General features: G+C 36.3%; 1 protein-coding gene across 9 annotated transcripts in view; it reads left to right on the plus strand.

Annotated features, from left to right (window-relative positions):
* Positions 1-10,140, plus strand: part of Fsd1l (fibronectin type III and SPRY domain containing 1 like) — a 68,403-nt gene extending 58,263 nt beyond the window's left edge. For all 9 annotated transcript variants that reach the window (XR_013049109.1, XM_076564213.1, XM_076564214.1 and 6 more), the window contains one exon: positions 4,160-10,140. Coding sequence is in view for 8 of the 9 variants with exons in the window: in XM_076564213.1 (XP_076420328.1) it covers positions 4,160-4,282 (123 nt within the window). In the remaining variant the exon portion in view is untranslated. The remainder of the gene's footprint in view (positions 1-4,159) is intronic.
* Positions 10,141-12,436: the final 2,296 nt, after the last annotated feature.

A 12,436-nucleotide genomic window follows, 5' to 3' on the forward strand; every position in this document is an offset into this window, starting at 1 on the left:
AGCAGCCTTGTGGTGTGCTGTGCCCGCCTCCAGTCCCCAAGAGGCTCTTCTGGAAGAGCTAGCCACTGTCATGGACTTTAATGTTCCAGATTCATTTAGCCTCCTTTTCAGCTTCATGGAATTGCATGGTATCTTTTTGGCTTAACCTTATGTCTAAGATTTGTCTGTGTTCCACATGGTTTTAGTTTGTTCACTTGTTCTTAGAACTACATCACCTTCCAGTATATGACTGCATCACAGATGGTCCATTCTAGTTTAGGTTGAGTTCTTTATTTGGGTGTTTTCATTTGGAGGATATGACATGTGCTTGATTTCAGGTCTACTCAGTTACTACAGGCTGATTTGTGAAGAACAATCCTATTCTTCACACAGAATGAAAACATACCTTTAATTTTTTAATGGAATGTTATAGCTGCTTTTAACACTGTGTCTCTCTGCTTTTCTCTGGTAAAATTAGGTTACTGTAGGGAGTTCTGGGATCCACTATAGGTATCATTGACTTGATTAAAACTTTTTTACTTTGGGGGCTACCTCTCCAATTGGTATGGTACATTTCAAGTGCCACTTGTTTGGTTGGTGTACATGTGTGCTCTTCCATCTTTACTGTGGGTGTTAACACTCCATCCGAGAAGAAAGTATTCAGGTATATGCAGATTTAGAATGTGGATTTACTTTTGAAACTCACAATCAATGTTTTTATTCCTGAAACCTTAAGATTTTAAGCCTAAAAATAATCCTAATAGCCAATGTTCTGTTTCCCACTAAAACATAAAGGTGACTAATGAAGAAAATTGTTGCTCATGGAAAGTTCTTTTCTTCTGTATTTTTGTTTTGTTTGTTTGTCTTTTGATACAGAGTTTCTCTGTGTAGCTTTGGCTGTCCTGAAACTTGCTCTGTAGACCAGACTGGCCTTGAACACAGAGATCCTCCTGCCTCAGTCCTCCCAGTGCTGGGATTAAAGGTGGCATGACCACCACCTGGCTCATTGAAAATTCTTAATATATCAGGAGAGTTGTTTCTTTTTCACTTTCTGAACTTTACCACAAACCTCTACTGTATTGTATATTTTCAGCTGTTTTCCCAGTGAATCAATCAAAGACAAGTTGTTTACCATATATAACTCAGAAGCCACTTTACCCACTTCTTAGAGCTATACTATTAGAAACTAATTCACTTTCAATTTGGATATATTTTCTATAGGTATTTATTAAGTTTATCCATTATTTTCCACTCCAAATAATTATAATTACACAATAATATAGATAGATAATCTGAGGAAATTGTTTTAAATTTATTAAACCTCTGATTTCCCTTCCTTGGAAGCCTAATTTTATTAACTTAGTTATGGATGTTGTTTGCACACAAGGTCAATTTTTAGAGTTAGGTTTATTAATGTATAATTTACATGGAGTATTATACACTTCTCAGTTTTGCCACATGCCAACAGTCATGTGGCCACTACCATAAATCAGGGTTTAGATAGTTGTTACAGTAGGAAATTCTGGCATGCTCCTGTGTGGCATGCCTTACTCATCACAACCCACCCAAACAGTAAGTAAACCATTTTCAATTCTTGTAGTTTTGGCTTTTTGAGACTGTCATATAGATGAAGTTGTACGATATACAGCCTTTTGGTGCTACAACACAGCACAGGTGACCATTAGCCTTACTGCCCTGTGTGTCAGTCTTCTTTTCAGCTGCCGAGTAGTGATCCACGCCTGTTTATGCTGTAGGTGCTGGGTGTTTTGCAGTGCCTGGAATGCAGCTTGGGCCTTGCACATGCTAAGTGAACACTACTACCAGCCTATGTCCCTACCTTGCATTATTTTGAGACAAGGGCTCTTGGTAGACTAGGCTGGCCTGAAACCCTCCCGCCTGTCTCCCAAATGCTTGCCTTACAAATGTGAGCCATCATGCTTAGTTTATACAATTATTTGTTTATATACCAATACAAGGACATTTGATTTTTCTCTAGTTTGCACAACAAATAAAAGCCACTGTAAGCATTCATATAGGTATTTTTTTGTGTGCACATATGGTTTCCTTTCCCTTGGGTAACAGGGTTGTTTAATCCCAGTGAAATTTTATGCTTTGTACATACCTTTAATCCCAGCACTTGGGAGGCAGAGACAGGTGGATCACTGTAAGTTTGAGGCCATCCTGGAGTTCAGAGTGAGTTCCAGGAGAGCTGTCTAGAAAAAAAAATATGCTTAATTTTGTAAGAAGCTATTAAAATGTACTCCACAGTGGCTATGACATACTTGCATCACTCCAACAATCATGTGAAAGTTTTTCATACCTTTGCCATTATTTGTACTTTCTTTTTATTAGTGACTTATTGATCCGAGACATTCTCTCTTGTTTCTTCTTCAAGTTTTGTGTTTTTAAGTTTTACATTTAAGTCTGTGATTGGTATCTTTTGAGTTGACTTTTATATACAGTCTGGCTAAGGTTCTTTTTTATCTTCTTTGCATATGGGTATCCCCTTCCTCTAGTACTGCTTACTTTTTAAAACTGACTTTTCTCTAGTGTTTTACTTTTATAATTTTCTGCTAGATTTTTTTTTCAAAATTAAAAAAAAGTATTTTATGTGCATGCGGGTTTTACCTGCATGTATATTTTGTTGTGTTGTGTTGTGTTTGGTTTTCTCTCGCCATGACACAAGCCAGGGTTATCTGGGAAGAGGAAACCTCAGTTGAGAAAATGCCTCCATCAGATTGGGCTGTAGGCAAGTCTGTTGAGTATCTTTCTGATTGATGTGGGAGAGGCCAACTCACTGCTGGTGTTGCCACCCCATGGCAGGTGGTCATGGGTTGTATAAGAAAGCAAGCTGACCAAATTGTGAGAAATAAGTGAGTAAGCAGCAGTCCTCCGTGGCTTCTGCTTTAGCTTCCTGCCTTGAGTTCCTGCTCTGACTTCCTGTGATGATGGACTGTAGTACAGAATATAAGAAAAACTCCTTCCTTCCCAAGTTCTTTTGTTCATAGTGTTTTATCACAGCAATAGGAACCCTAAGTAAACAGTGAATGTGTGTCTACTTCATTCATTCCTGGTGCCATAGAGGGCAGAAGAGGGAACCAGTACCCCTGGAACTGGAGTTACAGATGGTTGTAAGCCACCATGTCGGTGCTGGGATCCTAAGTGGAGGCAACCAGTGCTCTTGACTGCTGAGCCATCTGGCCAGCCCTCTTCTGCTGGATAGTTTAAGTCAGTATATTTTCTGAGTACTTTAAACAGTTAGCTTTGTCTATATCTGAGGAATATGTTTACATTTGGGAATTTGTTATTACCAAATCTGCTCATTTTAAAGATGTTAAATGTTAACTATGCAGTTAACAATTTCAATCTTTAGACTTTGGTGTAATACTCTAGTTAGTAGTGAGCACTTCAGGATGTCTTTGAAAGTAGAAATACTTAAATGATCTCTAAAATTTTTCTTGCTTTAAGCTCATGTTTGCTATATACGTGGTAGCTGATAATTTACATGGTCAATATTTTCATGTTTTAAGTGTCTTTTAACTTTATTGACTAGTAGAGCTGTTTTACAAGTAAAATCGCTTTCTTTCATAAGCTCATTTGTGATTTTTTTTTAACATTATATTAGTGTGTGTATGTGTGTGAGACAGAGACAGAGACAGAGATAGATTATGGGCCACATGGTGCATGTGGAAATCACCTGTCAGGAGTTGGTTCCCCTTCTTTGACTATGGGTTCCAGGGATGAAACTCAGGTCATCTGGCTTGCAGAGATAGTGCCTTTACCTGCTGAGCCATCTCAGTGGCCCATATGTCCTTTATCTAAAGCCATGTCTCAATATTAAGTGAGATAGGAAGTTTCTTTGGGGTACATGTCCCCTGGTTGTAAAGGTTAGGGAAATACCAGCAGTCAACATGTTTCCTGAGATTAATCCATTTTAGTCTCTTGAGTTTCTGCTGCCCTGGGTTCCCTTTCTTGGGCGCAGTTTCAGTGGCTTCTGCTACTGCAAAGACTTCCTTTGGCCACTGTGAGCCTTTCCGTTTCTCCCCAGCTCAGACATGAAACTTACCAGTTTGGGATTTGTTGATTGTCCATACATGTGGCATTTGCCTTTCCATGGCCACTTCAGGATTACTGGAGTTCAATTTGATTCGGGTCTAACTGAGGCTTTGTCTTGTCTTAGGTCTGGTGTGGTGGACTTTCTTTGAGTACTGGAATGCAGGTTCCAAGTGCTGTGAGAACACTTCAGAAAAGTGAAAATGGAATGACTGGTTCAACGAGCAGCCTGAACAATGTCACTCAGTAATGACACCTGAGACTGTGATTACCCCTCCTCCTTGACAGGGTGGCCTTTCCCACGCATTTCCTAACACAGACATTTCTGAGTGGTGGAAATCAGGTTTGCTATGCTCTGCTTGGAAGCCTGGAACCTGTTAGATTAAGCACCAAATAGGAAGCAGCCCCAGGACAGTACTTGGTGTCACAGAAGAAAGCAGTTACATGCAGGAGGCTGACATTTGAGTAATAAATAGGAAGAGGGTGGTATTGAAATATTTACATAGAAACCCATTTTTCTGTTTTGTGAGCTACTCTGACTCGTCTAGTAGGTGTGATTATATATGGACCCAGGGCCTGGGCTGCAAAGCTTTTAAAGCTTGCCTTTCCTCTGCACCATGTTCTTGTTTCTCCTCACTAGTTGTCATTAATTCCTTTCACTGAAGCTTTAAAACACGAGGTCCCCTAAGGCTTCTAGAAATTTAAATCATTGCCTAGGGATGGCAGAGAAATTTTCTTATAATAGTGTATCTCACCCTTTTATAAATAAGCTGAGCTTTTGATAGAGAAATTACTTACTGGCTAGACTCATATTATTTTCTCCTATAAAATACTGTGATATTGTTCTTATAACCCAAAATATCAAGCAGATAGGAGGAATTTTGACAGTGCAAAGGGCATGGAATTCACATGTGCTTCTCTTGAGTCGCACCTTCTGCTCCTCCCTGGCTCCTGGATACTATTGGAAAAGCTGAGCTTTCTGATTTTGTTCTCTTCTTAAATCCTACCTTTTAAAGCTCTCTTTGATAGAAATTTCCAATTAAATTTGGCACTGATGATAATTATTGCTTATTTTTACCCTTCCTAATAAGAATGGAAGTTTGTTAATTAAGTACATTATTCATTTTTTTGTCTATGAAAGATGATAAAGAAATATTCCTAAAGTATTCTTTTCTGGAATAATTTATATGTTCTTTCTACAGAGATATGGAATGCTTTAACTAGCAGTTTTGAAACAAAAACTACATGTATCTGACTTAACTGACACATGCTTTTCAAACAATCATTTGAATGTTTTTGTGGGTTTTTTTTTTTTTTTGGTCTTTTTGTTCCACTCATTCACTGTTTAAAAGTTTCTGATTCTTCTAAAAGTGAACATGGATGTCTTTCCCAAACGCACACATTTCCCAAATGAATGTGTGAAACAGTGAGTAAAAGCTGTGGTTATTAACAGCAAAACCTTCTATTACAAATCAGTTAAAACTTTCAACTCAAGTTTTTTGAGCCAAAGTAGAAGTTGAAATTATAAAACTGCCTTCAGAACTTTAAAGAAATGAAAATTTGACTTTTAATTAATTTTTGCGACTTTTAAATCTTTTTTTGTTTTGAGTATCTTGGGCTTTGGCAAACTTCCCTGCTGAAGTGTCTGTTGTTGCTTTCTGTGTGTAGTTTGTATAATAGTAACAAGTCTTTGCTCTTAAAATTTACTGCTTACTGGCATGATTGTAGTTGTTCTGTTGAAGAAACAAATTTGACCTAGGATATAATTTTTCCATATATCAGATATCTACAGTATTATATGATAACACATAGGTAGTTTTTAAGACTAAAGCAGTTTACAGAATGAAAGTATGTCAATATTCTTTGGTTCCCCAAAGTAGTATTTTATTTTTCATTTCTCATAGTTTGAAAGACATTTTTCAGAGTTCTACTACCTCTAGGAATGTTTATTTCATGACCTAAGGGAAAAGGAATTGCTCCATTTTGTAGACTCATACCCGAAAGCAGTAATTTACTGGAATTGCTTGTGTGTGGCTACTCAGTATGTTTTGTCAAAAATGACATGAAAAGGCCAGCTGTTCTTATATAGAACTTTTCTTATGTAGAACTTTTCATTATGATATCATATCATAGTTGTGTCTTCTTATTTATACAGTGCCTTTTCCCTCTACACATGCTCATTGTCAACTGAATTTAAGCCAGCCAGCTTTGTACTGTAGTGGTGAGGGCCTTCTGTTGAGGGCTAGAGGAATACATGTGATTCTTCCTTGTGCTCATCCCAACATTTGAGACCTTCTAAAATTTCCAAACAATCATTGGAAAATGTGTGACTTCTACTGGGAATGTTTTATTTTCTCAGAGGATTTGTAGTATAAAGTATAAAGTCAGTGAATGAGAATCCAAGTTGTTTTCATAAAGTGATATTTGGTACTAATTATTCCTCTATTTTAAAATAAGCATCAGAGGTTTTTCTTCTCTCTGATTCTTATTAAGTGTCTCTTATTTTTTAAAAAAGAACAAATCTGTAGTATTTTAGTTTTAAAAAAACCTAAGTTTATTAATGTAAATGGACGTTTGTCACCCTTCTTTTTAAATTAAAAATAATTGACTGTAGTGCCTACTTAAATCATTTAAAAATAAAGTAACTGTTAGCTTAATCCCAATATTTAACATTAGCATTAGCATTAGAGTTACAAATACTGAGCTTCTTTGCTTAGCTTAGTCTGCTGTGGAAAGCTGGCAAGTCCTCTCTGTCATTCTTCATTTCTAATGTCTGCCTAGCTCAAACACCACTGCTTTCCATGAAGGAAATGCAGGAGAGGTGGACTGTAATGGATACATCACAGGTGTAAAAGCTGTTTCATAAAACATGTATGAAGTATTGTATTTCCCTTTTAGCAGTTGAACTCCAACCCAGTTTTACCTAGCTGGAAATAGACAGGAAGAAGCTGCCTTAAGCACTTTAGAAAAGGAATTTTGCTACAATTCATTTGACTCAGCTGATTGTGTCACATCTTTTAAATTTGGTAAATATGTATTATACCAAGAATTTAATGACTAATGCACATAGAAATTGAATATATAGTGATTCTTTGAATGTTCCAGGCATAAGTTTTTTAAAAATGTATTAAGAGTTTGTCTGTCTGTGGGTTTAATTGATAGCACCTCTGTCACGTGACCGTAAACTGCTAGACAACCAGGTGTGACCTTCTGACGCTGTTCTGAAAATGTTCTGTTCTGAATATTCTAAAATGAGATACTGAATTGCATTCATTGTCTCGTTTATGGAATGAAACCATCAATAATATTATGTATAATCTGAACTTCCATGATTGATCCTTGTTATAAATAAGAAAATATTTATGATGAAATATTTTAAGTAGGTCAAGATATTCTATTCCCTGACTTACCTAGACTGATAAGTTTCTTTATATATATATCTTTTCCATGAAATTATAGCTATTTATGTATTTGCAGTTGTTTCTTTCAAAAACAATTTTTAAAAAAATTGGGAAGGGATATATATATGGAAAGTGATAACTCCAAAGAATATTAATCTTAAAAGAAGACAGTATAGACATCTTACCATGAAATATATTCCTCTAGGCTAAGGTGCCCATTTAGCACAGTAGGTAGTGTGTCAGTCTCACATTACTCTAGGCTAAAAATGTAATTGTTTTAGTCATAACCTTTATAGCATCTTTGTTAGATGAGCGTATAATTCATATAATAGCACATCAGTTTTATTACTTTCTGTCCAGGTTTTCAAAACTCATAGAGTTTAAATCATCATAGCAGCTCATTCTGCTGTTTTTGCTTTTATAGTCTTGATCTAAAAATAATGTTTAGTTAGTACGTCATTAAATTCCTAAAAACATATATTCATGGGTTGGCAAGATGGATCACAGGAAAAGAGCTACTGCCAAGATGACTGACTGTGTTTGTTCCCTGGGATGCAGATAGAAGGGGAAGAGCAACTCTTGCAAGTTGTCCTCTAACCTACACACACACATGCACGCACGCACGTGCACACACACACACCCAGGATGTAACTTCAAATAATTTAAAGTACGTTTGTTGCAGCTTTAAAAAACCTCATCAAATCAACTACACATAGTAATATTGTAGTTAATTCTGTTACAAATTTTATTGTAACAGAGTCTGGAAAAGTTTCTTTCCTGGTTTTGTTTTTACACTATATACAGTCTATAAGAGGTAAGCATGAATTTACTTAGTATTCAAGTCCCCATTAAGTTGTTATTTTCAACCAGATATATCTTTCATAACTCCAGCACTCAGAACTACAGTAGGTAATAAAACTTTTCTTACCGAGTATCATCACAGCAACATTACCTCATGTTTGGTATTGTTAGTTTTATCTGTATCTTAACAGTGTTCACATTTGTGATTCTAATGTCAGTATTGTGTTACCTGAGAGGTATGATTAACCTGAATACCATAGGAATTTTCCACCAGTTGGAATTTATGTGGGTTGTTTGCTGCTGCTGTTTGAATTGAAAGGTTGTACATGCCATATGAATGTTAATAATATTGGCTTAGTAATCATTGCCAGAAATTACCATAGAACTTTTATCGTGACTACCCAACCATATTAAAAGAGTACTTTTTCTGGGTTAATATGATATACTGACTTTGATACATCATCATTTTAGTTATATTTGTTTAAAGTTATATATTTTCTTAATAATAGTCACCTTAACTTGGTGCTTAGGAAGAAATATGTAGAGGATTTGCAGTATGTAGGACAGGAGTCAGTGACTGTATTTTCTTGACTTGGAAATTTTTACCAATTTTAAAAGAAGTCAAATTGGAAGAGATTAGTAAAACATTTTAATAATATTGGAACTTTTTGGAGAGTACAGGACTATGAGAAAAAATTCTTTTGAGCATTTCCAGTATCTCTAAGGTACCAAAGGACTGAGTCTCATTGATCTTTTAATGTAGACTCTAAAATCAAATTCATAACTGATTCTATTAAGATATAATAGCTAAAGTTGGGGAATAGCGTCATTAAAAGCTGCTAGGCTTTAAGATTTTTGGCATTCTTTTAAGTATTTAAAATTAATCATTATAGTTCTCCCATACAATAATCTATGACCTCTTTGTAAATCACTCACCACCTTTCGGTCTCTATTGCCTTACTTAAAATAGTGTACATTGTATAGCCTACCTCACAGGGCTGTTGTGAGGAGTGTAATGAAATGGAGTCCTCTGTAAAGGGTGCAGGTGTCATTAATAATGGCTGTATGTATTTGGATACTTGTAAATGCTGTTTACTTTGAAAAAGCATGTTCTTAAAGTTGGTATTACCAGTGATTTTTAAATGATTTTTTAAAAGATGACTTCCTATTAAAATGTCTTCTGTTATTAATTTACATTGTGCATGACAGTCTTCATATATTGTCTCATCAACTACATAACTTCTAGAGTTGTAAAGTTCCTCCATAGCATTCATGTGTAGAGTGGAACCTAAATAAGCAAATTACTTCAGCTCCTTTTCCATCAGGAATTTGCACTTTCCATTTAGGATAGCCTGGTAGCCCTTGCAGAGTGAATTTGGATGAAATAACCCTTCTCCTACAACAAGATGGTTTAACTATTTGTTGCATTTGACAAATATTCATCAGCTTTATTGAAAAACATTTCAAAACCTTGTTCATTAACCTATATCAATTATTATCTGAACATATTTGTGTTGCTCTAAATTGGACATATTAAATGGTTTACAAGTTATCCTACTCTACAGGATTTTGGTATGTCTATTATCTGGACATGATTTTGCTATGCAGCTGTGATAACAAAAATTCCAGTTCCTCAGGTTTAACCTTTAAGTTGTGGATGAAGACCACTATAAAATACACATGATAGATCAGTGCTACAAGAGTGTTTGAAATGAGCACAGTGCCTCATTTTCCTTAGAAACAAAACAAAGCCTTTTAAATGCTGTTTTTAAACTTAAAATGGGTATAAAGTCCAGTAACTTGTTTGTTGAAATGATTGTATGTTATGTATAATATGTTCTACTTCAGGTTTTCTCAAAAGCGCCTGTATTATCCCTTCTAAAAATTAAACGTTTTCTTTGCTTTCCTTTTTGTCAGTGTTTGATTTTTAGCAACTTGTATTTAAATATCTAGTTGTTTATTAAGTATGAGAATATTTTAAAAGCCATAGTGTCATTGCCAAGCTAAGGTTGGGCATTTATAAGTAATAATAAGCCTCCGTGTGTGGTTTATTTGAGAGCTGGGTGGCGGGCCTGCAAAAGAGTAAAACAAACAAACAAACAAAACAAAAAACAAAACAAAACAAAAAAAAAACCCACCAACTACACACCTTGCTTAAGGTTAACACCAAAGGGATTGATTTTATTACTGTGCTTCCATGTAACTCTCCAACAGTGATAGAATCTATGGTATTAAGGGAAGTGTCTTCATATTCTAAATAGAACTATCCAGTAGTATATACAGTATGGTACAAGAATGTACATAGAGCCAAGGTGGTGGTGGTGTATACCTTTAATCCCAGTACTTGGGAGGCAGAGGCAGGTGGGTCTCTGTGAGTTCAAGGCCAGCCTTGTCTACAAAGTGAGGGAGCTGTTACACAGAGAAACCCTATCTTGAAAGAAAAATTACATGCACCAGACATTTGGGTTACAGATCCTGACTGTGTGTCCACTTCATATGATTACAATCAGAAGGAATCCCTGGGGGAGATCCAGGAATTGTGTCTATTTGGTTTCCATAATCATCTACCTGACTCAAGATAAAAATGCAAAATTTATGGCATGGGTAGGGAAAGGAGCTCCTCTCTCTGGGATATATATGTATATATAAAGTCTGGGATACACACACACACACACACACACACACACACACACACGCACGCACGCACGCACGCGCGCGCGCGCGCTTATATATGTAAAACTTCTAGTTAACCCAACTCTGCTTCACATTGATTCATCCTGAAACTCCATGATGGAAATAAGCTCCTAACTTCACCTAATGGAACTTCTTAATGGTGTCTGATGGTTAGTGTTAATTGTCTACTTGACCCAAGTCAATATAGACTCACATGAGAAGAGAGTCTCAGTGAGGTACTGTCTCAGTAGATTAGTATGTAGCCATGCCTATGCGGGTGCTTCCTTATTTGAATTAATAAGGGTGTGCAGACCTACCCTAAATGTGGACAGCACTGTAGTAGTTTTCCTGTGTCCCAGCTGGCCGGTGGCCAGGACAAATCCCTCCTACTCACATCCCCAGTAAACACACAGAGGCTTATATTAATTATAACTGCTTGGCCATTAGCTCAAGCTTATTACTGACTAGCTCTTACATTTAAATTAACCCATAATTCTTATCTATGTTTAGCCATGTGGCTTGGTACCTTTTCTCAGTTCTGCCTTTTCATCTTGCCTTCTCTGTGTCTGGCTGGCAACTCCCAACTCTGTTCTTCCTCTTCCCAGCATTCCTTCAGTCTGCTTGCCCCACCTATACTTCCTGCCTCACTACTGGCCAATCAGCATTTTATTTATCAACCAAACAGCAACACACATTCACAGCATACAGAACGATATTCCACAGCACTTCCCATTTTCTGTCTAATCAAAAAGGAAGGTTTTAACTTTAACATAGAAAAATTGCATATACCAAAACAGTTATCAAGCAAGAATTAGAGTTATATATATCTATATTATATATAGATATTATATCTAGTCTATTTGTATTTCGCAAAATTAAAGAAAATATTCTATCTCTTATATTTGTGAGTTTAAAGTTTCATATCTAATTTATATTTTATCATAACCAAGGGATATTATAACTGTCTAGTCTTCAACTACATCAAAGATCTCAGAAGGAGATATAATATTACCTAAGTAAACAGGAAGAACATTTTAAGCAACTTCCAAAAATCTAGAATGACAGAATCAGCTGGCTGCCTGGACAGTCATCCAAAGTTCTTCTGCAACATTGGAGCATCCATCTTCAGCCTATAGGCCTAAAATATCTCAGTTGCTTCTCTCTGTGTCCTGTAGAATGTCTGGCAGTTTCTTTTGCGAAGCAGGAACCTGAAGGACCATCATGCCTTGCAAAGTTCAGTGGTCACCTTCCTATGGGACCTGCATGTCCACTCAATACAATATTTTATCAGCAGTCCAGGCAAGAACAGTTTCTTGCCCAAATGGCTATTTTTGCCAAGAAGAATATAAACTCCATATGGAGTGTCTTCGATACCCATCCTCCTCTCTGAAGTAAATCAGTGCTGCCAGGAGCAGACATGTCTCACTGTCCAGAAAGTCTAAGTTTTAAAAACATTTTAAATGCCATACATTTTAGGTCTTTGAAGTGCTTGAAGATTACCTACATAACAGTTATATCTGTGAATACCT

The sequence above is a fragment of the Peromyscus maniculatus genome, chromosome 2, assembly GCF_049852395.1.
Source record: "Peromyscus maniculatus bairdii isolate BWxNUB_F1_BW_parent chromosome 2, HU_Pman_BW_mat_3.1, whole genome shotgun sequence".
NCBI lineage: Eukaryota > Metazoa > Chordata > Mammalia > Rodentia > Cricetidae > Peromyscus > Peromyscus maniculatus.